This window comes from Ascidiella aspersa, chromosome 8 (genome assembly GCF_963924565.1).
Source record: "Ascidiella aspersa chromosome 8, kaAscAspe10.2, whole genome shotgun sequence".
Taxonomy (NCBI): Eukaryota; Metazoa; Chordata; class Ascidiacea; order Phlebobranchia; family Ascidiidae; genus Ascidiella; species Ascidiella aspersa.
The window spans coordinates 18,282,707-18,306,918 of record NC_139454.1 but is presented as its reverse complement, the minus strand read 5'-3'; the positions used below and the strand labels follow the sequence as shown (position 1 = coordinate 18,306,918).

The following is a 24,212-nucleotide window of genomic DNA, read 5'->3' as shown; positions in this document are numbered from 1 at the left end:
AACGCAGAGGAGGCTTCACCGACTTCACCTGCGTCGACGAAAAAGCCGCCGATGACCTGGTAATCCGCCTAACCGGCCAATCAGCGGTCCAGTCCGTCAAGCGGTATGAAAGCGAGTTCACTACGGTGGAAGTCTCGCACGTCCCGCCAAGATTTCCGATCCAGGAAATAGTCTCACTATTGAATTTCCGGCACGGAGAAGTTAAAGATTACAAGCGACAAAAGGACCGCAACCATCTAAACGACGGCCGCACCACTTATACAATGAGAACTGCGGACCTCAAAAGAAGCCCCATCCCGCAAACGATCCGGGTCGAGGGGCTGGCCTTCCCGACAAAGTACACGGGCCAACCCCCCCAATGCTTTATATGCCGAAAGTTCGGCCACTACAAAGACGACTGCCAGGTCCTGAAATCACAGGAGCTGACAACGCCGGATCATACGTCAACCCCCAAACCAGGGCCATCCAACACGGATGGCTACACCACCGTCAACAGACGAAACGGGAAACAATGGCCCAAGCCAGGCCTTCCTCTCCCCAACATCCCTCCTCCTCCTCCTACTCCTCCTCCTCCTCCTCCTCCGCCGCCTTCCCATCAACAGGCGCCTGAGAGGACCTCCCCCCCGCCAACCGACCAACCACCGAGCGAGAGCGAGGAAGGCGGGAAAGGAAAAGCGGCCCCTGGTGAACAGGGGTCCAATGACAACAACGCCTTAGCGGTGAACGCGGGCACAGCAAGCAACAGCGCCTTAGCGGTGAACGCGGGCACCACTGAAAACAGCGCCTTAGCGGTGAACGCGGGCACCACTGAAAACGACGCCTTAGCGGTGAACGCGGGCACATCGGTCACCACGGAATTCAGCTCAAGCGAACCTACAACCACTTTCACATCGGAAACGGACTCAACAGGAGGGGAACAGCACCAGGACGACGACAACATAAAAGATGCAGTTAAGCGGTTTTATTCAGGCTCGGACGAGAGTACAAATAACCATAAGGCACAGCGCCTAGAAACTCTAACCGAAACCTGCGATTGCGGCGTGGCCGTCCAAGTCCCTCTAGCGGGCAAAGCCACTAAGTGTACCGGCTGCCCCCAGTGGCTACAAAGCTGCGTCGGCAGCTGCCATTTTTTTTCAAACACGGGAGACATAAGCGTCTGCCCCCAATGCGAGAAGAAGGCCACGCCGCTTTCGCAAAGCATGGCATAAGGACGCAACTTAGGATGTACCTAGGATAGATAGCTGAACCTAAACTAAATAGTAGTCATGGCTACTTACCTTAAAGTAACCACATTCAACGTCGGGGGAATGAAAGATGCGGCCAAACGATCGGCCATTTTTCATTCCCTTTCTGGAAGCGACGCACACGTCATTCTTCTGCAGGAGACGCACAGTTCTCCTGCGGAGGAAATGGCGTGGGGTGTTGAATGGCAACCCAATAAAGCCCTGTTTTGGTCGGCCTTGTCGAGGCCTCTCGCGAGGAACGGGGTCGCGATATTGCTTAGGCATCCATCACTCAGCTTCGGCGCGCGTAGTGGCGACGGAGACGGGCGGGTCCTGGCAGTCGATATACAGCTTTTCGGCTCAACAATACACGTCGTAAACGTGTATGCCCCGCAGCGAACCGAAGGAAGTGCTGCTCGCAGAGCTTTCTTCGGGTCGCTGTACGTGCACGTGCATTCGAGGCACCCAACCATTTTGGCGGGCGATTTTAACGGGGTGGAGAACTCGCGCCTTGATCGTTTACCCCCCTCTACTTATCCCGAGCTCCTGGCAGGTCTCATTGACGTTTGCCGCGATCTCCAGTTGTCAGACTCCTTTCGGCAGTTGTACGGCGATAGGCCATTCTATACACGTAGACTTAACAACACACAGTCCCGCTTAGATCGTTTCTATATCAGCGCACTCATAAAACCAATTTCGGAAAATGGGACGCCCAATTGCCAGTCGGACCACGACATGGTAACCTTACAAATCGAGACGGTCCCCGGATCCCGCAAGGGTAAGGGGTACTGGAAAAACAATACTAGCACCTACGCCAACGCAGCTTTCCGGGAGGAACTCGAAAAGCGGTGGGAAATGTGGAGCACGCTCCACCCCGCCCTTTTCGATGATAAAACCTCCTGGTGGCTGCACATAAAACAACGCATAAAAGACCTTAACATAAAGCACTCCAAATTGCAAGCCGTAGAGCGAAACAAACACCATGTGCAACTGCAGGAAGGCGTCACGGCACTCTGGGGGTCGCTGGCAAACAACCCAACCCTACTTACCCCCTACCTAACCCTTAAACGTCAACTTTGCACCCTTCAGCGGCAATCTGCCCGCGCCAGACTTCTTAAATCCCGAGCCCAAGGTTTTGACTGGGGAGACCGGGGCACAAAGGCATTCTTTGCTCGGTTTGCCGAACAGCGTAGGAACACAACCATACTCGAGCTTAAACAAGGCACAAGCCAAAACAAAACCAGTAACAACGTAGAGATGCTTAACATCGCCCACAGCTTTTACACGGACTTGTACCGCACTCAACCCACAGACGCCGAGGCGCAGCGGAGTTTTCTAGCGCACGTCCCTACTAGCTTAGACCCCTTAGACGACACCCTGACCCGACCAATCACGGGCCAGGAAGTACATAACGCAATTCGGCAAATGGCGTCGGGAAAGTCCCCCGGTCCGGACGGCATCAGCACAGAGTTTTATTCTCTGTACTGGGAGCTGATTGGTCGGGATCTGACTGACGTCATGAACCGAATCCACGAACAAGGCCAAATCCCCGAGGACATGAAACTCGGCACACTCACCCTTTTACACAAAAAACAAGATCCCTCGGACCTAGGAAACTATCGCCCTATCTCCCTGCTCAACACCGACCTAAAAATTTACACCAAAATCCTGGCCACTCGGATAAAAGCGATCCTGGAGCGAGTCCTCCACCCCCACCAATTCGCAGCGCCAAAACGGCGTATATCGGATGCCACCACCCTCCTTAGGGATCTCTACTATGACGCGCTGGGGAGGGGTACGGATGCTTACTTTATCTCCCTAGACTTCAAGAAGGCCTTCGACTCGGTCGACCACGCATGGCTTTATTGTGTTATGACTAAAATGGGTTTTCCTGAACACTTTATCAGAGTAATACGCAGCATAAACACAGACGCACAATCTACTGTTCTTGTTAACGGGTTCCCGACCGCGCCATTTGCAATTGGAAGGGGAATAAGACAAGGCGATCCCCTTAGCTTGTTCCTTTTCCTGATTGCCGCAACGCCCTTCTCACTGGCCCTTCAGGCCGACTCGTCGGTCAGCGGCATCGGCATACCTGGTCGACACTGCATCAAGTGTCCCAGTTATGCCGATGACACAACCCTGACCCTTTGCCACCCATACTCCGTGACATTGGCGTTCCAAAAATTAGATCGTTTCAGAGACGCTTCGGGTTTAACTCTGAACTACTCCAAGACCAAAGGCCTCTACACCCGAAGCGCTCAGGGCCCCCTCCCCCCCATCGGATGGACTCGATCGCACCTGAGTTTACTCGGGACCGTGATCGGGTCTGGGCCGAGCGTCACGGCGAACTGGGCCGAACATTTTAAAACCCTCACAGACACAATAAAACGCCATGCCCGGTTCGCAATGACGTGGAACGCCAAATCCATCGTCACGAAGGCTAAATTCCTGCCATTAATATCCTATACAGCCACGGTTTATCCACTCCCCGAGTCGTTGCGGCAACGGGTAGATGACGCGGTCGGTAATTTTATAACTGGGAACAGTAGATTGCACCTTCCAATACAACAACTGGCCCTTCCGTTCGATAGGGGGGGATACAAGGTAGCAAACATTCCCGTCTACTGCGATCTTTTCTTTATGCAGTCTATCTTCTTCTATTGCCGCCATAGAGAAAACGATACCCCAACTACACCCGGATTGGCCATGATCGAGTATAATATTGGACTCCAACTTTCAAACCTTTTTAAGTTACGACTAAGAAACTCACACCCCCACGCCGTTATCCCCAACCCCTTCTACAAACACGCCTTAAACCTGGTTAAAAAATATTCCTTCTCCTTCGACCAACTCGTTCATGGCTCAATCCGTACCCTCTATCTAGGCCTAGTCTCCCCCAACCCCGACGTTAGCCAGAGGGATGGTCCCATGGCTCCGACAACCCTCTGGAATAACGTCCACCACCCAATCCTCTCTAACGCGGCAAAAACGTTTAATTATAGAACTTTATTTGACCTCTTACCCGTATCCACCAAATTCTCTTCCATATCTCTCGACCCGGCTACCTTGTGCCTCTTCTGCGGAAGTAGGCCAGAAACCACGCACCACATTTTTTCAACATGTTCCACACTGGCGCCAGTGTGGAAATACATTGAACAGCTAATCAACCGACTCACCAACACTGCCACCACGCTCACCGATGAGATTACCACACGACTCAACATACCCAGCCACCTTGAAATATACACAGAGCACCTAGTATACATCAATACACTCACCCGGCACCACATCTGGAGAACCAGAAATAAAATCAAGTTTGAACATAAACCAATTCGGCCAGTTTCAGCAATTATATCTGCAATAAAAAGAGGAATTACACAACGACTTAACGTTGAACATAATAGGCTAGACACAACATTCATGTCAACAATACAAGACCTCAGGAATTTGCTATCCCAATAGGTACGTTGTGAGTTGCGTCCTGCGGCAGCTTTGCCACCCCACCCCCAATAAAGTTAAAACTTAAACGACAATTTCAACCCGCCAATTTCCCACCCAATAAAACTTTAAACCGCACAATAAGGAAACAGAAACCCCGACAATTTCAAATAAAAAACCCACTTAGACCACCCAAAACCAACAAGGCAAAGCTGCCCTCCAAAAAATTAACCCTCCAATACCTAGAACAACTAAATTTCACGGCACCACCTTACCAAAAATCCTCCTCACTTTCACCCAGTCCTAATGGGATAGGTGAAAAAATAGGCAAAATAGAATCTAAATATCCAACCCAAAAATAGGCCAAGTTCTTTTCAGAACAGGCCCAAATAACAGGCAAAACAACCATCAAAAGACCAAGCTCCTTTGTGCGCCCCAATAAAATTCAGAATTACCCCTAAAATGCTCTCGTCCGAGGCAAAAACCCAAACTGCCACCAACGAGAGAGAACTAGCAAAAGCTCTCCTTAATAGCCAATCCAGGGAGAAGAACCAGGGGACATACCCCCCTCCCCGAACCCTAGACACTACAAACTCTGAGCTCTCATTGGCTGACCAACACTCTTTTTTCTACTTATTGTACTTTTTATTCTTTTCAGTATCCGTCGCCATTTTTTTTCTTTTCCTTGTTTACTTATTTACCTACGCCATTTAATCTCTTGTTTGCTTGTTTCAATATTACTCCTCCTCGTTTTATAGTAAGCATCGCCACGCAAGCCTTCGTTAATTTTGTCTATCTATTGGTCTTCCACCACAACGCCCCCTAGCTCTCCTAGTGGTCAATATATTGTCATGTCGCGCCTTTTTCTTGTCCTTTCCCTAGTAACCTCGTCACACTACATACCCTGTTGAGACCTAGCACTGTTTCCTCCGAATATTTATTAACCCCCGCCGCCCATTCTGTCCAACGCTTTTCATTGTTATTACCCATTACCTTTCTTTTCCTTTTTTTTATTATTTTTTCCGTGTTGTGTAATGTACGCCTCGCCCGTTTTTCTCGTCCTTTTCCTCCTTTATTCGCTTCCCCTAGTGACGCGAATAAACAAACATAATCGCAAAAAATGTCTGGACGTGGTAAAGGTGGTGGTAAAGCAAAGGCAAAGCCGAAGAGCCGTTCCTCGAGAGCTGGCCTGCAGTTCCCAGTCGGTCGTGTGCACAGACTGATGCGCAACGGCAACTACTCGGAGCGTGTTGGTGCCGGTGCCCCCGTGTACCTGGCAGCCGTGCTCGAGTACCTGAGCGCCGAAGTGCTCGAGTTGGCTGGCAACGCAGCCCGTGACAACAAGAAGACCAGAATCATCCCCCGTCACTTGCAGTTGGCCATTCGCAACGACGAGGAGCTCAACAAGCTGCTCGGCGGTGTAACCATCGCTCAGGGAGGTGTGCTGCCCAATATCCAGGCCGTGCTTCTTCCCAAGAAGACCTCAAAGAAAGTTTAAAGCAACAACTGCTTCACACCAAAAAACGGCTCTTTTCAGAGCCACCCTACAGTTTGAAAGAGAACCATTTGGCTTGCTTAAACTTACTGCTAGTTATAGTACCTGCCTCTACCTTGAAATGTACCCCCCTAGTTCGTTAGTGAGCAGGATTTTACTTGGCAAATAACAAACCTTCGAGCGACGACCGAAAAACTCGCTAAAAGGACGCATGTGTCAAACCGAGATGCTGGCTTACTTGCCAGGGCATAAAGTATTTCGAGGGCCGTTAACGCCAAAAGCCAAAAGGCAACCCCAATCTGCCACTCTGGCATCATTTCGGACCAGACGGCCTAGTAGATCCCCCTACGCGTCCGCGTGATACCACCCGTTGCGAGTCGGGTCGGTGGCTTACGCTTAGCAGTCGAACGCTTTACCGGAGTTTAAAATCTCTTTTCAAAACAATAGGTGGCTCTGAAAAGAGCCGTTGTGTTGTTGATGTTCGGCGTTTGCACGGACTTAAGCACGTTCGCCACGGATTCGGCGGGCGAGCTGGATGTCCTTGGGCATGATGGTGACACGCTTGGCGTGGATGGCGCACAAGTTGGTGTCCTCGAAGAGTCCTACCAAGTAGGCTTCGCTAGCCTCTTGCAGAGCCATGACAGCGCTGCTCTGGAATCGCAGGTCGGTCTTGAAATCTTGGGCGATCTCGCGCACCAAACGCTGGAAGGGCAGCTTGCGGATGAGAAGCTCAGTGGACTTCTGGTAACGACGGATCTCACGGAGAGCGACTGTTCCGGGTCGGTAACGATGGGGCTTCTTGACTCCTCCGGTGGCCGGTGCGCTCTTGCGAGCGGCCTTGGTGGCCAGCTGCTTGCGAGGCGCTTTGCCTCCGGTCGACTTACGGGCGGTTTGCTTTGTACGTGCCATTTCTCTTGACAATTTTTCGATCGACTAGATATCGTTAGAAATGATTTGCAACGCTTTCGACCGACCTTATATACCCGAAAGTACGTTAGCTGATTGGACGAGGGAAAAAAAACATTCTCTCGTCCAATAATCGTTCTTCTCGCCGGCCGAGAGATTTGCGCCTTTCGGCATAATGTGACATGAGACTTATCAGGCCTTTCGAGCCTCGTTCTTTTTCGCCAAAATGCCTTCTAACCGTACTGGACTAAACGACTGGGGCAGCAAGACACACACACACACACACATAGCTTTAGCATTTAACAAAATATCTCTTTTAGCATTTTTGGGTGGCCCTGAAAAGGGCCGGTGATGTTTTTTAGGTTTCGGACATTTTATCCTCCGAATCCGTAGAGGGTACGTCCCTGACGCTTGAGGGCGTAAACGACGTCGAGGGCAGTGACGGTCTTTCGTTTGGCGTGCTCGGTGTAGGTGACGGCGTCACGGATCACATTCTCGAGGAAAACCTTGAGAACGCCTCGAGTCTCCTCGTAAATGAGACCGGAGATACGCTTGACACCACCACGACGGGCCAGACGCCTGATTGCGGGCTTGGTGATTCCCTGGATGTTATCACGCAACACCTTTCTGTGCCTTTTGGCGCCTCCCTTTCCCAATCCTTTTCCTCCTTTGCCGCGTCCTGACATGTTTCTAGCTTTGTCGAGTTAAAAATTCGAACTGTGAAATCTCTCTCTTAGCACCGCCTTTTATACGCTGTGTACTCTCGCGTTTGACGTCACCACGTTCGGGCGCTATTGGATACCGGTGGCAAGCGTAAAAGCACGCTTTGAAATTGACCCGCGTCTTAAGTGGAGGCAAATTTCTTTCGTTTGTTGTTTGTAGCGATAATTATCTCAAAAGCGCAAGTCCTATATCTAACGGTATGCTCTAGGCAAGCGTCGACGGCTTGCTTCAAAATATCTCTTTTGTGAGTAAAAGGTGGCTCTGAAAAGAGCCGTTTTTTGTGTTTGCCACGGCCGTATTGGGGAGGCGTGCGGCTCATCATTGGGGGGGGCTTACTTTTTAGTGGCAGCCTTTTTGGCAGCTGGCTTCTTGGCCTGCTTCTTTGCTGCTGGCTTCTTTGCCTTGACCGCCTTTTTGGGCGACGGCTTTTTGGCCGTCGTCGATTTCTTTGCCGGCGCTTTTTTGGCAGCCGGCTTTTTGGGCGACTTCTTTGCGGCGGGTTTTTTCGCGGCGGCGGCGGCCTTTTTGGCGGTGGTCTTCTTAGCCGAGGCGGAAGCTGGCTTTTTAGCCGCGACGGCTTTCTTGGCTGCCGGCTTTTTGGCGGCAACTGGCTTCTTTTTGGCCTCTTTTTTGACCGGCTTCTTGTCGGTCTTGGCGAGCTTGAAAGAGCCCGAAGCACCAGTTCCCTTGACCTGCACGAGCTGCCCACTTTTGATAAGGCGCCTGATGCAGGTTTTTAAGGGTACGTTGAAGTTGTCGCTGACCTTGTAGTTGTCCTTGACGTACTTGACAATCTTCTGTCGGGACGAGCCGTTTCTTTCTTTAAGCTGTGTAATGGCGGCGGTGACCATCACCTGGTAGGTGGGATGAGTCGCCTGGGTCGGCGATGCCTTCTTGGCTTTCGGCTTGCTGCTATCTCCTGCGCCTCCTGACATTTTGACGATTTCTTTTTTTTTTTTTTTTTTTTTTTTTTTTTTTTTTTTTTTTTAGAGGGCTCAGTGACCTCAGGGTTTTTGGGGCTAGCAATTTGCTAGGGCCCCCCTTTGGTTTGGGCTCATCATTGCCCTTATTGGTTATTTATTGATATTCGTTTCGGATGTGAACAACGAGCAGTGTGTAATTTTGGTAGCGGACGGCGAAAAGTATGGCGAAAAATAACAGGGGAAACTGGGTGCAGCACGCTGGTGTCATGACTGCAGGGGATGTGTAAACCGTTAAGCAGTGACAAAACTAAAATAAAAACAAATAAGAGGCCTTTACTCCTCCTACAAGGGGAGTATGCATGTTGGCACGAAAGGAAAAGGAAAAACAACAACGAGTAGGAAAAAAGATATTTCTGGGTTTATTTCTCGCTCCCCTCTTTCGAGGATATGCTTTTGTGGTTGCAGAGGGTAGGGACACACTTTGAAATTGTCAATTTCAGTTAAAAAGGGCCTTAATCACAAAACAAAATGGCCGTCGGAAAAACAAAATGGCGTCTCTAAAAACAAAATGGCGGCGATGGTTACTTTTACCTCTCTGAAATCGTTGGTTTCTCTGTATTGGTAGATTAGAAGTTAAGAAATGAAAACAATAATGGACAGAAAGGGAGTCGGGCGGGAACTAGGGTGGAGGGTGTGGGGTGAGAGTGATCTAGCTTGGTTTATAGTAAAGTGATTAACTTTTCGAATAGATCAATATATGTTGGAGTAGTTTTTGCTTGTTCGATTCTATATTTCATACGTATTGATTGATTGAAGGATGTTATCAGTTTTTGCGGCGGAGTGGGGTTTGGGTCAGGGGTTTCTAATATGGCTTTTTTAATTCTGGTTTTCCATATAGTATGGTGTAAGACAGTGTTGAGAAGGGTTATTAGGTTGTTGTTTGGGAAGGGGGTTTGAAGGGGTGTGGTGAATGTGATGTGGGAGTGGTGATTGAAGAAATCTGTTTGGTGGGATGTGAAGGCGGTGTGTATGTATCTGACATGATTTAGGAGGGGTTGTATTTGTGGGCATTCATGAAAAAGATGGACATCCGACTCATAGCGTGTGTGGCAAAGGAGGCAGTTTGGTTGGAGTGACGGAATATTTGGGACTGTGTGGCATTTGACAGGGATTGCATTTGATGCCAGTTTGTAGTTGAATGTTTTAAGGTAGGAGGGAAGCATGGGATGGTGTATGAGTGGCCAGTTGGGGGGATTTCGGTTTTGGTTGGTGGGGTGGAGGTACTGATGTGGGGTTGTAAGTCGGAGATATAAGGGTTTTATTTTGGGGGATATTATTTCGGTTAGGGTCGGGTTATATTTTAAAATGATGTTCCAGATTTGCTTATAGTGTGGGGAAGGGAAAATGGTATGGGGGAGTGTATTTTTGAAACGGAGCTCGTATTTTCGGGCCAATGGAATACCTAGCTGGTGTTCGATTATTTGGGTTTGTGTGTCGGATGGGGTGTCAGCTAAGCGGTGTCGCAAGTATGCGCCTACTTGTCTTATAAGAAAAAGGTCCGAATAGAGGGGAATGTTGGCAATGGAGTAGCCTCCGTGTGGGCGGCTGGCCGCGAGCTTGTCCAATGGGATGGTGGGGTTGCGGGGACCGGTGATGAATTGGCACATTTTCTTGTTTATTTTGTTTTTGATGCGGTCCGGGGGGGAGTAGACGTGGGCTAGTTGGGAGAAGTGAGGGAGAAGCAGGGTTTTGGATAGAATAGATTTAGTGTCAAAAGTGAGAAAGGGGTGTTTGATTAGTGAGGTCTTGTTTACAAATTCGGTGTATGCTGTGTTCCATGCTTGGGTAATTTGGGTGGGGTCGCCAATTGGTATGTTGAGGGGAAATATGGCTAGGGGGTTCCAATTTATGGTGGGGATATTTAGAAAGGGCGGGGGGAGGGAGCGGTTGTAAGTGGCTTTGGTTTTAAGGGGATTGAGGGAGAGGCCAGAGGTGTCGTGAAATTTAGATAAGGTGTCAAATAAGGCAGGCAGGGATTGGTGGTGCGCAAGGGTGAGGGTGACGTCGTCTGCATATGCTATAAATTTAGGGGGGTTTCGGATGGGAGCAGGGGAGGGGGCAATGGAGGGGTTGTTTTGGATACTTTGGAGGAGAGGGTCGAGGGCGATCAGGAAGAGGGTGAGACTTAGCGGGTCGCCTTGTCTCACTCCTCTCCTGATCGCCACGGGTTGGGAGGGGTGACCGTTAATTAGAATTTGGGATGAAGCCGAGGTTTGGGTAGCGGTCAGGTAGTTTACAAAACACGGGGGGAAATTACGGGAAATAAGGGAGTGGGAGAGCCAGGTATGGGTTATGGAGTCAAAGGCTTTTTTGAAGTCGAGCGATATGAAGAAGGAGTGGGTGTCGCTCTGGGATGAGAAATGATATAGGTCGCGGAGGAGGTTGGAGGCGGTGGAGGTATTTTTGTTGGTTTGGGCATGCTGGTTGGGGGAAATAAAATGTTTTAGATGGGGTTTGATGCGGGTGTTGAGAATTTTGTTAAGAATTTTAAGGTCTGTATTTAAAAGTGAGATGGGGCGGAAGTTCGAGAGGGTGTTGGCATCTGTGGTTTTGGGGATTAGTATTATTGCGCCTTCTACGAAAGTAGGAGGGAGAGAGGGGGAGAAGTATGCATGGTTGAGGGCGGGGAGGAGGTGGGGTCCGATCAAGGCTGCCACTCGTAGGGATATTACCCTACGGTAGGGTATTTTCGCCTAAAGTAGGGGGTAGGGAATACCTACGGGGAAAAGCGTACTTTGTAGGGGGAAGTAGGGTATTTTCGTAAAAAATAAAATTATGGGGTTTAGACACGTGCAATGGAGTTATTTACCAAATAACATTAAATTATAGAACTTGGTGTGAAAATATTAGGCCTACAGAAAGAAGGCACTATACTAGCCGTTTACTGAACTTTAAATTTCAAACTTTGGGGACTGACTCATTCTTCTAAAATGGAAAATTAAATAAAATAACTTAAAAAAATTTTAAGTACGGAAGCTGGTTGCCGGGCAAATTTCCTCTCCCTATTTTGTTTTTTAGCCCACTTACGTCAATGGAGTTGTTGTAGGGCCCCTAGATTTACCCGCAAAAGCGTAGGGAAAACGTAGGGTAAAACTGGCATGTGTGGTAGGGAAAAATGGAAATTTAGAGTGGCAGCCTTGGGTCCGATTAAATCCCAGCACTCGTTGTAGAACTCGATAGTTAGCCCATCGGGCCCGGGGGTCTTACCAGATGGAAAGGCTTTAATTGCTTGTCGGATTTCTATAAGGGTAATGGGTTGGGTTAGTGCCGTGTTTAACTGGTCTGGAATGGGTATATGGTTATCGGTAAAGTGGTTTAGGTGGTGGTATGTGGGGGGTGATGGTGCATAAAGTTCTCCGTAGAATTTTTTCGCGATGTTGCATAGTTCAACGGGGGTGTCATACGGTAATGAATTTTCGTCTAGTAGTTCTTTAATGTGACTGGAATGTTTTTTAGGTAGCACTAGTTTGTAGAGGGTTTTGGTAGAGAGGTTTTTGTTTTCTATTAAGTTTGCTTTTGCTTTTAACAGATCGTATCGTGCTTTTGATATATAATGTTTGTTTAATTCACGCTTGAGATTCTGGAACTTAACAAGGGTTTGCTGGTAGTTATTGGGATTCATTTCCTCCCTTAATTTGGCTAAGTCCAAATGTTTCTGGGTTATTTCCCGGGAGTTAGTTATGTTGTTCTCTTTATGTACTATTTTATGGAGGGTAGCAGCTCTTTCCTTTATTAGGGTCCAGAAACTGAGCGGGTCAAAGTCGTGTTTTAATGTCGTTAGCCAGTGGAGTTTAACTTGAAGTTTGGTTTTGAAATCTTGGTGTTTCAGAGTTTGGATGTTATTTCTCCAAAGGCCGTGGCCTGTTGGGGGGCGTATGGGTATATTAATGGTTATTAGGACCTGGTCATGATCGGAGAGGGAAAAAGGGGTAACTGAATAGTTGGTGGCTATGATATCTGACGAGATGTAGAATCGATCTATGCGTGATTGTGTGTTCGTTTGTCTTCTTGTAAAAATTTGGGTGTCAGGGTTTGCAGTTCTATAGGGGTCAATTAATTGTATTGTGGCGATGAGTGTGGCTAGAGATTTGTTTATATGGCGGGCTGATTTTGGGGGGTAAATGTCCAAGTGGGGTTGTAAAACAGAATTGAAGTCTCCTGCAAAAACTATCGGGTTTGGGGAGGTGAGGTATGGGTATAGATTTTCAAAGAATTTGGTGTTTGCGGTTCTATTGCCGGATGGGGCGTATATGTTAGTTATGTGGATAGTTGGGTCCAAGTTGGTGATGTCACATGATAAGGTTCTGCCGGTTAAGTCAGAGAAGACGTTTGTTGGGGTGAAGGTGGGGGAGTTAAACAAGATGGCTACTCCCTTAGAGGCAGAGCCTCCGGAGGGGGCGGAGTTAAAAAGGGCGGGGCCGGGGGTCCACTCGTGGGCCCAGGTGGCCTCGTCCTGTGGGGTGGAGTGGGTCTCTTGAAGCAGGATTATATCTGCTCGAGTGGACTTTAGGAGTTCGAAAATGGCTAAACGTCGACGGGGGTTGTGTATGCCCGCGACGTTTAGCGTTATGACTTTTAGGTATGCGGGCATTCTACATTTTACGGTAGTTGCATGATTACAATAAAACAACAGTTATAGGCTACAGTTACTAAATTTAAGTTACACAAACAATAAATAAGGATATATCAACGACAAGGATGGGCGGGGGGGGGAGGGGGTTATATTGTGGAATCTGGGAGTGTGGGTATGACGCAGTCACAATTTTGTATGTCATCAATAAAGGACGTAAAACATTGGGGGCATTCATAGATGGTGTTTTGGGTTTTGGGGTTTTTGGGTTTACGGTCGGGAGTTGAGTCACCCGATCTATCTCTTTTTGCAGGGTCAACAATGGATGGTTTTGGGAGTCCGGGGTATGCGTAAGAAGGTGTGGGTTTGGGGGGAGGTGGTGGGCGGTCTTCTGGTTGCTTTTCTTTTCGAAATTCCTGCAAGTCTTTCGACTCGCATTTATTTCCATTCTCGTTGTGGTTGTCGGCTTCTTCAAGGTCGTCTTCATCTTCGTGTTCGTCCGACTCTAAGTCTGAGGGGATATTCATGTGAATCGGGACGATGCGATTGATGTTGTCATCGTGGTGAGGTTCAACTTTGTCGGTCACTGCTGGTTGGGATTGGACAATCGTGTGGGCAGGTGGGGGGATGGTTCCGGGTTGGGGGGTACTGGTAGTTTTGGTATGGTTTTCGGGTCTAGTTCCCGCAAGGAAAATATTGGAGGTTGTGGGTCCTGCCAGGTTGGGGAAGATGTCCATGTTTTCTAATATGGCACTAAATATTGGGTCCTGATTGAATTGGTTATGGTTAGGATGGATGTTTGATGCTATTTTTTTATCTAGTATTTCTTTTTCTTTAATTTGCTTCTTTTTCTCTTTTAATTTTGTGCAATGCTCCACCTCGTGGTCCTGTGCTTTGCAGTATTTGCAAAATGGGGGTTGACCATCGTAGTGGATTCCTATTTTGAATGGACCTATCCATGCCTCTTTCGGAAGGGGGCTTTGCATAATTTCAGAATTGACCACTGTTAGTTCACGTTTGCCGTTCTTATAACCATAGGAGTCGCGCATCTCTCTTGATCGGAGGCACGTCGCGAATTTTGCGGAGAATATCCGGGCTAAGGCCTTGTCAGAGAGTCTTATTGGCACGTAGCTGAGACGGACTTTTATCGTATCTGGATTAAATGTTTCTGCATAGCGTGCATGGGGTCTTAGGAGGTTAGCTAGCTCTACAGCTTTTTCTTTGGTCGTGCAAACGAATTGCACTCGACCATTAGGAAGTTGTGTCAGCCCCTCTAGGTTGGTAAACTTAAAGCGAAGGTGAGCCAGAAGGTCATAAATGGCGGGGCGAGAGTGGGCTGGGGTAAACTGAGCTTCTACCTCTGTAGAACGATCGAAATTAATCAGGCTTTTGAGTTCAGCTTCCGTTAAAGGACAACTCGTGGTAGGGGCCATTTCGGCGAGGTACGGAATCTAAATTTCCCGCAGAATTTCAAAAAATTTCCCGAAGTGCCAGGTTTGACAAAATGGCGGCTTGTCAGTTGGCCGGTAGGGCAGTTTATATAGCAATGTTACTCAGGAAATAAGAAAGTTCACACCTGGTTGCAGGGTTGATGGCGCAGCCGCGCTAATCCAATTCCAAGTTGGTTGCAGATGGCGAGAGTAATCCAAGTTGCGTCTTTACGCAGAACTAACTTTCCACTACCCGACTTGGTAGCAGCAAAATAAGTCGCAGATGTAATTTGCGACTGTCTGACAGTATAAATATGTTCAGTTGTCTGGTTGTCAAGCAAAGCTTAAGCGCAGGGATAGACAATCCCAGGGATAGACAATCCCTTCTAAATGGCAATTTGCTTGCTAATTCAATCAACTTCTCTTCGACAACGAAGAAACAATAAAGGATTTATGACGACACAGCACACGCTGGCCATTTGTACGTGGTTTGCGTACCAAAGCGAAATCGGTGAAATGCCGAAAAGGTTTGCTGCCGACTGCTTGCACTTTGGTGTGCTTTTGATTTTAGCAAGAGGCTCGCTTGCCTGGCTGCCCGACCGAGGTGGCGCTTCAAATTTTGTCTACCAGCGCCTGAGGTCCTGTAGCGCGCACCCGTCGACTATCAAGTCGCTGAGTAGGACACACCGTCGTCAGCAACGCTCGAAACGTTCGGCTTTAGCTGAACGACTGCCCTTTTCGAGGTGTTCAGTTGCCAAAACGCCAACGCGCGATCGATTTGGGCCTCCCAAGACTACCCGGTGATATTGCTTTCGAGGCTGGGTCACACCGAGACCGTGTACACGAAAAATTAAAGCCCTGCGATTTGTCGCCTAAGCACAGGCAGTCAGCCAAGGGACCGCCTTTAGAACAGTTTTTGCTGCTGTTCGAGCCAGGCAACAAGCCCTTAACTGAGACTGCCGAAACTGAACCACCGAAAAGAAACAAAACTCATTCTCAATAATGTGTTTGCCTGCCTGCCTGTTGGCAAATTGCAAAATCAGCTTTTCTGTTTTTTCCTAATTGACTAACGTAACGTGCTGCCCGCCTAGCTAAGGCTGTCTCGGGGCCGCACAACACCAACTGTTTCTTTTCGTTTTCCACCGACCGACCGCCTGCCTCCTTCGCCGGTCCGACCCGTTGTTTCTGCTAGCCTCTCCATCCTACCCTACCCTACCTACATTTCTCAACAAGTGCCAGAACGTCATTGTTTTTTTGTTTTGTTTTTTTTGAAATATAATTTTAGTTAGAAAATAGTTTAGCACTTGAAAGCTTTCGGGCCCAACTTTTCTCAGTTTGGGCTCGATTCCACCTATTTCGAACTTACAGTAAATCAATCGCTCGTTGACTAATGTGGGAATGAAAAGAGCAACAATACGATTAGCAAAACACACAAAATGCAGCCTTTTGCAAAGCGATCGGGTTTGTCTCTTTCAAAGTTATGGGTGGCTCTGAAAAGAGCCGTTTTTTGGTTCAGCTGACAAGCAAACCGAAATTTACTTGGAGCTGGTGTATTTGGTGACGGCCTTGGTGCCCTCGGAAACGGCGTGCTTGGCCAACTCGCCAGGCAAAAGCAGACGAACAGCGGTCTGGATTTCCCGACTGCTGATTGTTGAGCGCTTGTTGTAGTGGGCAAGGCGCGAGCTCTCGCTGGCAATACGCTCGAAGATGTCGTTCACGAACGAGTTCATGATGCTCATCGCCTTGCTCGATATGCCGGTGTCAGGGTGGACCTGCTTCAGCACCTTGTAAATGTAGATGCTGAAAGATTCCTTGCGCTTGTGTCGGCGCTTCTTTTTGTTATCGCTGGTGTTGTGCTTCTTGACAGCCTTTTTGGTGCCTTTGCTTGCAGCCATTTTGACAGGAGGTTCTTCAGTGCTTTCGACGACGAAGAGTGTGGCGTGTTTTTCCACTCTCGTCGCTTATAGATCGGAAGAGATGCAAATGACGGCTCGACGCTTTCGCCAATGGAGCAGTGCGAGAGTGCGCGGAAAAAACGATTGGGTGTTACTGCGCGCGCTTTTCAACCGTCGGGCGGTTTTTCGACAGGCGTGGGGATTATAAAAGGCGTTTCAAACCGCCCGCCTTCATTCTTTCGATTTCACTCGAGAAACAAATACAATCGCAAAAAATGTCTGGACGTGGTAAAGGTGGTGGTAAAGCAAAGGCAAAGCCGAAGAGCCGTTCCTCGAGAGCTGGCCTGCAGTTCCCAGTCGGTCGTGTGCACAGACTGATGCGCAACGGCAACTACTCGGAGCGTGTTGGTGCCGGTGCCCCCGTGTACCTGGCAGCCGTGCTCGAGTACCTGAGCGCCGAAGTGCTCGAGTTGGCTGGCAACGCAGCCCGTGACAACAAGAAGACCAGAATCATCCCCCGTCACTTGCAGTTGGCCATTCGCAACGACGAGGAGCTCAACAAGCTGCTCGGCGGTGTAACCATCGCTCAGGGAGGTGTGCTGCCCAATATCCAGGCCGTGCTTCTTCCCAAGAAGACCTCAAAGAAAGTTTAAAGCAACAACTGCTTCACACCAAAAAACGGCTCTTTTCAGAGCCACCCTACAGTTTGAAAGAGAACCATTTGGCTTGCTTAAACTTACTGCTAGTTATAGTACCTGCCTCTACCTTGAAATGTACCCCCCTAGTTCGTTAGTGAGCAGGATTTTACTTGGCAAATAACAAACCTTCGAGCGACGAACGAAAAACTCGCTAAAAGGACGCATGTGTCAAACCGAGATGCTGGCTTACTTGCCAGGGCATAAAGTATTTCGAGGGCCGTTAACGCCAAAAGCCAAAAGGCAACCCCAATCTGCCACTCTGGCATCATTTCGGACCAGACGGCCTAGTAGATCCCCCTACGCGTCCGCGTGATACCACCCGTTGCGAGTCGGGTCGGTGGCTTACGCTTAGCAGTCGAACGCTTTACCGGAGTTTAAAATCTCTTTTCAAAACAATAGGTGGCTCTGAAAAGAGCCGTTGTGTTGTTGATGTTCGGCGTTTGCACGGACTTAAGCACGTTCGCCACGGATTCGGCGGGCGAGCTGGATGTCCTTGGGCATGATGGTGACACGCTTGGCGTGGATGGCGCACAAGTTGGTGTCCTCGAAGAGTCCTACCAAGTAGGCTTCGCTAGCCTCTTGCAGAGCCATGACAGCGCTGCTCTGGAATCGCAGGTCGGTCTTGAAATCTTGGGCGATCTCGCGCACCAAACGCTGGAAGGGCAGCTTGCGGATGAGAAGCTCAGTGGACTTCTGGTAACGACGGATCTCACGGAGAGCGACTGTTCCGGGTCGGTAACGATGGGGCTTCTTGACTCCTCCGGTGGCCGGTGCGCTCTTGCGAGCGGCCTTGGTGGCCAGCTGCTTGCGAGGCGCTTTGCCTCCGGTCGACTTACGGGCGGTTTGCTTTGTACGTGCCATTTCTCTTGACAATTTTTCGATCGACTAGATATCGTTAGAAATGATTTGCAACGCTTTCGACCGACCTTATATACCCGAAAGTACGTTAGCTGATTGGACGAGGGAAAAAAAACATTCTCTCGTCCAATAATCGTTCTTCTCGCCGGCCGAGAGATTTGCGCCTTTCGGCATAATGTGACATGAGACTTATCAGGCCTTTCGAGCCTCGTTCTTTTTCGCCAAAATGCCTTCTAACCGTACTGGACTAAACGACTGGGGCAGCAAGACACACACACACACACACATAGCTTTAGCATTTAACAAAATATCTCTTTTAGCATTTTTGGGTGGCCCTGAAAAGGGCCGGTGATGTTTTTTAGGTTTCGGACATTTTATCCTCCGAATCCGTAGAGGGTACGTCCCTGACGCTTGAGGGCGTAAACGACGTCGAGGGCAGTGACGGTCTTTCGTTTGGCGTGCTCGGTGTAGGTGACGGCGTCACGGATCACATTCTCGAGGAAAACCTTGAGAACGCCTCGAGTCTCCTCGTAAATGAGACCGGAGATACGCTTGACACCACCACGACGGGCCAGACGCCTGATTGCGGGCTTGGTGATTCCCTGGATGTTATCACGCAACACCTTTCTGTGCCTTTTGGCGCCTCCCTTTCCCAATCCTTTTCCTCCTTTGCCGCGTCCTGACATGTTTCTAGCTTTGTCGAGTTAAAAATTCGAACTGTGAAATCTCTCTCTTAGCACCGCCTTTTATACGCTGTGTACTCTCGCATTTGACGTCACCACGTTTTTTTTTTTTTTTTTTTTTTTTTTTTTTTTTTTTTTTTTTTTTTTTTTTTTTTTTGAGGGCTCAGGACCCTCGGGGGTTTTGTGGTGCCAATATGACACCTCCCGGGGTAGGGGAGCATCATTGCCCTTTTATTCTTTTATTGTATTGTATTTTGCGAACGAAACGAAAAATAAACGAACGTTGGCGTACAAAAAACACAGGTGCGTATCGCAGGCGAATACAAATAAAACAATATGACAGAATTTGGGCGCACTTATACAGTCAAACACGTATGGGCAGCAGGGGCACCTAGCTGCGAAATGGGTCCGAAACCACGGCTGGTCTTGGTGGGAGGAAAAGGGGTGGGAAAGGGAATGTGGTAGGTTATATTATATAAGTTTTACTATTTTTTGGTACATTAATATATGTTGTGGGTTTTCTCGTGCGTTTTCAATTTTATGGCGAATTTTTATTGACCTGTTGAAGAAGGTGATTAAGGCTCGGGTGGGGAATGGGGCCGGGGTTTGATCTATTGCTTTTTTGATTCGTATTTTCCAAATTGTGTGGTGTAAAACTGTGTTGAGGATGGTGATTAAGTCGTTGTTGGGTAGTGGGGTTTGGGGTGGGGTGACAAAGGTAATATGAGGGGATTGGTCGAAAAAGGTTGTTGCGTCTCCTGTTATCTGGGTATATAAATGCTTCACGTGGGTTTTAAGGGGTTCGATCTGCTGGCAGTCGTGAAATAAATGAATATTGGTCTCGTACCTAGAATGGCAAAGATAACAGTTTGGGTCCAAGGCTGGGTTATTGGGTATATGTGTGGATTTTACCGGGAGAATGTTGTGGGCTAGTTTGAAGTTAAAGCTGCGCAGGTATGATGGGAGCATTTTGTGATGTACTAAGTTCCAGTTTGGGGGGTTGTCATTAGGGCGTGGGTGACTGTATCGGTGTGGGGTGGTGAGACGTAAGTATAAAGGGCGGATTTTTGGACACGATATTTCTGTTTCTGTTGGGGTGTATTTTCGTAATCTTTCCAGGATTCTTTTATAATGTGGGGATGGGAAGGGTGTGTGAGGTAAGGTGTTCCTAAGTCGCAAATTATACATGTTTGAGAGTTGTATGCCAATGTTGTATTCGATTATTTGAAGTTGTATGTTCGATGGGGTATCTGTCAAGCGGTGTGTGATGTACTCTCCTATCTGTCTGGTTAAGTATAGATCTGTGTAGAGGGGAATGTTGGCAACCGCGTAACCTCCATTTAAGCGCGCGGCCGCGAGTGTTTCAATAGGGAGCATGGGTGCACGGGGGCCTGCAATAAAACGTGTTATCTGATTATTTATTTTTTGTCGAAGGGTGTTGGGGATTGGGTAGACGTTGGCCAGGTAAGAAAAGTTTGGGAGTAGGAGAGTTTTGGTTATTACTGCTTTAAAATCCAGGGTCAGAGAGGGGCGGGCGAGTTGGGTTATTTTGTGCTTGAATTTTTCGTATGCTTCTTGCCAAAGGTTTTTAATTTGATTTGGGTTGCCAATAGGAATGTTTAAAGGGGAGATGCCGAGGGGGTTCCAGGTTATCATTGGAAGGGATTCAATGGGTGGTGGGGGATTTTGGGTAAAGGTGGCTTTAGTTTTGTTAGGGTTTAGGGACAGACCGGATATTAGTTCGAAAAGTTTTAACGTGTCAAAAAGAGGTGGGAGGGAGCTTGTCTTTGAAATAGTTAGAGTTATATCGTCAGCGTAAGCAATAAATTTCGGTGAAATTCGGGCGGGGGAAGGGGATGGGGTTATCTGTGGGTTTTCAGAAATGTTTTTTAAGAGAGGGTCCAGGGCGATCAGGAAAAGCGTGAGGCTAAGGGGGTCTCCCTGCCTCACCCCTCTTCCGATTGCGAAGTTTTCCGTGGGGTGACCATTGACTAAAACTTTGGAATTTGCTGAGTCCTGGCATGCATTTATGTAGTTTATAAAGCTGTGGGGAAAATTTCTTTTGTTTAGAGTATGGAGGATCCAGGGGTAGCTAATCGAGTCGAATGCTTTCTTGAAGTCTAATGCTATGAAGTATGACGGGGGAGGTTGTTGGGTGGCGTGTTGGTGCAGGTCGCGCAGGAGAATTGCCGCCGATGCGGTTGTTTTTCCTGGTTGGGCGTGTTGGTTGGGGGAGATAAAATGATGTAGGTGGGGTTTTATGCGGGAATTGAGAATTTTATCCAGTATTTTTAGGTCGGTGTTTAACAATGATATGGGGCGGTAGTTGTTTAGATTGTTGGCGTTGTCAGTTTTGGGTATTAAGGTCAGAGCACCGGCTGTGAACTCGGGAGGTAAACGGTTTGAAAAATAGGCCGTATTTAGGGCTTTGGTGAGATCAGGGCCGATCTGTTCCCAGCATTGGGTGTAGAACTCAATGCTGAGTCCATCGGGCCCGGGGGTTTTGCAGGTTTGAAATGTTTTTAAAATTGATTTTACTTCGTGTTGTTGTATGGGGAGGGTTAAGATGTGATTTAGTTTGTCTGGTATGCTCGAATGGTTAAAGTCAAAGGGGTCAGATGTAATTTGTGGGGAAGGGCTGGGGCTATACAAATCTTGGTAATATTGGTGGGTTAAGTTACAAAGTTCGGTTGGGGTTGTATGAGGGAGATGATATTCGTCTAGAATTTCTGTTATGTGTGTTTGCTTTCTTTTTTGTAAAACATGTTTGTATAAGGTTTTGTCCGAGTAGTTCCGTGTTTCGATGTCGTTGGCTTTTGCCTTTAGGAGGTCTTCTCTTGATTTCTGCGTGTAATATTGGTTGAGTTCCTTTTTTAATTTCTGGAAATTGGCAAAGGATTGCGGGAAGTTATGAGAATTCATTTGTTCTCTTAATTTAGAAAGTTCCGAATGTTTGCGGGCTAGTTCCTGGTTTTTATTGCAGCTTATGCTCTTATAAATTCTTTTGTGGAGTAGGGCAATTTTTCCTTTTACCAAAATCCAGAAATTAAGAGGGTCGTAATCGGGTTTTAATGTTTCCCATTTTTTGTATTTTTGTGCCAGAGTGGATTTAAATTTGGAGTTTGTGAGCGTGGTATTGTTGTTCTTCCAGAGGCCATATCCTCTGGGAGGGGAGAGGGGGATATCAAGTAAAATGGTGAACATGTCATGGTCGGAAAAGGGTACAGGAGTGAAAATGTGGTTTTGGGGGTTAATTTTTGGGGAGATGTAAAATCTGTCGAGTCGGGATTGTGTATTGTGGGATCTGCGGGTATAGGTTTTGGTGAAAGGGTTGGTTATTCTGTAGCTGTCTTTCAGGTCAAACGTTTGAGTTAGGTTTACAAGGGTGTGATTACGTGTGGTATGTTGTTTGGTGGGGAATTTATCCAAGTCTGGCTGTAGGACACAGTTAAAGTCGCCACCTAGCATTATGGGGTACGGGGAGGACAAGTATGAGTACAGGTTGTTAAAGAAATTTCTATTTTGTATTACTTTCTGTTTTCCAGACGGGGCGTAGATGTTGACTAAGTGAAGGGTGTGTGTAAGGGTAGGGAGGTCACAAGAAATCGTTTGGCCGGTTAAATCCGAAAATATGTTTTTTGGGGAAGGGTGGTAAAAATTAAAGAGAATTGCAACGCCTCTGGAGTAGCTTCCTCCATGGGGGGCAGAGTTAAAAATTGCATGGCCGGAGGCCCATTCTTGCGCCCAGACTGACTCAGTCTGGGGGGTAGAGTGGGTCTCCTGTAACATGAAAATATCGAATTTTGTATTTTTTAACAGGTTAAAAACGACTGAACGTTTGTGCCGGTCACGTAGACCGGCGACGTTCAGTGTGACAACACTGAGGTAAGTAGTCATTGACTGGGATTTTCAGAAATAGTGTGCAAAATAACGCTTAAAAAGACCTATTTTTCACGAATTAAAAAGTGTTGTCCAGACGGATGCCAGGGTGTCGCTGCAAAATCTCAAGTAGTGGGATAAGAATTGCTGGCGTGCACTCACAGGCCGCAATTTCTCCGTTTGCTGGAATGTAGCAGGTGCCGCATATTAACATTGGGGCATCTTGCTTAGGGTTTTTCTTTAGTGGGGTTTCTTCGGAAGAACTAGAACGGTGTCTTTTTAGTAATACCTCTAGGTTTTGTTCCGGTGTTAGCGGGGGATCCTTCTTGGTGCTTGAGTTTTTTGAATTATTGCTTTTGCTTGGTGGGATGCTGTCACTGTGATCACTGTTGTCACTGTTGTCTCCATTGTTGGTATTGTCATTGTCACTGTGCATATTGTTTGCACTGTGCTCACTGTTATTCTCATGATTAATATTGTCACTGTGATTGTTGTTTGCACAATTGTCTTCGTTATTGATATTTTCACCTTGTTTTTCTACCTCTTCATGGCTGTGATCGTTATCTTCGCTTTCTACATTATCTTTATGATGCACCTCATGTTTTTCTTCATCCTTTTCCATTTCTACAACCTCTAATTCTTCTGGATCATTCTGCTTTTCTGTATTGTCATTTTTAACTGAGCTCTGATCGTGTTGGGTGGGTTGGTTGTTAGGTGGTTCTATTATGAGGCTGTTCTGATCAATGTTTAGGTCGCCTTGGAGCAAATCATTTTCTTTATCCACTGTAATGATGTTTCGTGACCCAGTTTTAACAATTTTTGGGGTGCTAGAGCTAGATGGCATTTTCCCTGGAAGGAAAACGCTACTGGTTGATGGCATGTTCCCACTTGCTAGTGGAAAATTTCCCAGTGTGAAGGCCGGTGGTCTTGACCAGGCTGCTGTCGAGGCTCGAGAGTGCTGCATGGCAGGGCGGTTGGCTTGAAAATTGGCTATTTCTTTCTTCTTTAACAGGATTTCACAGTCTTTGATATTATGTCCAAACGTTTTGCAATAGTTACAAGACTCAGGTTGTCCTTCATAAAACACAGCTATCTTAAATTTCCCTATTTGTATTTCTTTTGGAATTGGATTCTTCAGTAATTCCGATTGTTTTATTGTAAGCTCGCGCTTACCATTTCTAAAGCCAAAACTGTCACGACATGCATAAACACGGTAGCATGTAGCAAATTTCAAATTAAAAATCCTTTGAATAGTGCTGTCCCGCATACGGGTGGGAGTATATGACAATCTAACCTTTGTTTTGTCTGGATCATACGCTTCAGCGTACTGGCAGACTCCAGCAATTTTGAGACTTTGGGCTAGTTGCAGGGCAGATTCCCTGGTGTCACACGAGAAGGTGACTCTACCATTTGGGTGTTGAATAAGAC

General features: G+C 47.6%; 8 protein-coding genes across 8 annotated transcripts; 2 read left to right on the top strand and 6 right to left on the bottom strand.

Moving 5' to 3' along the window:
* Positions 1-5,784: 5,784 nt before the first annotated feature.
* Positions 5,785-6,177, top strand: LOC146136690 (histone H2A). The gene has a single exon (XM_083395546.1). It carries the CDS (start codon positions 5,785-5,787, stop codon positions 6,160-6,162), a length of 378 nt encoding a protein of 125 aa, XP_083251672.1. The 3' UTR covers positions 6,163-6,177.
* A 350-nt stretch (positions 6,178-6,527) lies between these two features.
* Positions 6,528-7,198, bottom strand: LOC146136689 (histone H3). The gene has a single exon (XM_083395545.1). The coding sequence runs from the start codon at positions 7,066-7,068 to the stop codon at positions 6,658-6,660; it is 411 nt and encodes a 136-aa protein (XP_083251671.1). The 5' UTR covers positions 7,069-7,198; the 3' UTR covers positions 6,528-6,657.
* Positions 7,199-7,398: 200 nt separating this feature from the next.
* On the bottom strand, positions 7,399-7,780 carry LOC146136688 (histone H4). Its single transcript, XM_083395547.1, has one exon. It carries the CDS (start codon positions 7,749-7,751, stop codon positions 7,440-7,442), a length of 312 nt encoding a protein of 103 aa, XP_083251673.1. The 5' UTR covers positions 7,752-7,780; the 3' UTR covers positions 7,399-7,439.
* A 92-nt stretch (positions 7,781-7,872) lies between these two features.
* On the bottom strand, positions 7,873-8,731 carry LOC146136687 (histone H5-like). The gene has a single exon (XM_083395544.1). The coding sequence runs from the start codon at positions 8,721-8,723 to the stop codon at positions 8,121-8,123; it is 603 nt and encodes a 200-aa protein (XP_083251670.1). The 5' UTR covers positions 8,724-8,731; the 3' UTR covers positions 7,873-8,120.
* A 7,366-nt stretch (positions 8,732-16,097) lies between these two features.
* On the bottom strand, positions 16,098-16,690 carry LOC146136686 (histone H2B.1). The gene has a single exon (XM_083396069.1). It carries the CDS (start codon positions 16,664-16,666, stop codon positions 16,307-16,309), a length of 360 nt encoding a protein of 119 aa, XP_083252195.1. The 5' UTR covers positions 16,667-16,690; the 3' UTR covers positions 16,098-16,306.
* Positions 16,691-16,920: 230 nt separating this feature from the next.
* On the top strand, positions 16,921-17,334 carry LOC146136685 (histone H2A). The gene has a single exon (XM_083396058.1). It carries the CDS (start codon positions 16,942-16,944, stop codon positions 17,317-17,319), a length of 378 nt encoding a protein of 125 aa, XP_083252184.1. The 5' UTR covers positions 16,921-16,941; the 3' UTR covers positions 17,320-17,334.
* A 455-nt stretch (positions 17,335-17,789) lies between these two features.
* On the bottom strand, positions 17,790-18,355 carry LOC146136684 (histone H3). The gene has a single exon (XM_083395188.1). It carries the CDS (start codon positions 18,223-18,225, stop codon positions 17,815-17,817), a length of 411 nt encoding a protein of 136 aa, XP_083251314.1. The 5' UTR covers positions 18,226-18,355; the 3' UTR covers positions 17,790-17,814.
* Positions 18,356-18,571: 216 nt separating this feature from the next.
* On the bottom strand, positions 18,572-18,928 carry LOC146136683 (histone H4). The gene has a single exon (XM_083395323.1). It carries the CDS (start codon positions 18,906-18,908, stop codon positions 18,597-18,599), a length of 312 nt encoding a protein of 103 aa, XP_083251449.1. The 5' UTR covers positions 18,909-18,928; the 3' UTR covers positions 18,572-18,596.
* Positions 18,929-24,212: the final 5,284 nt, after the last annotated feature.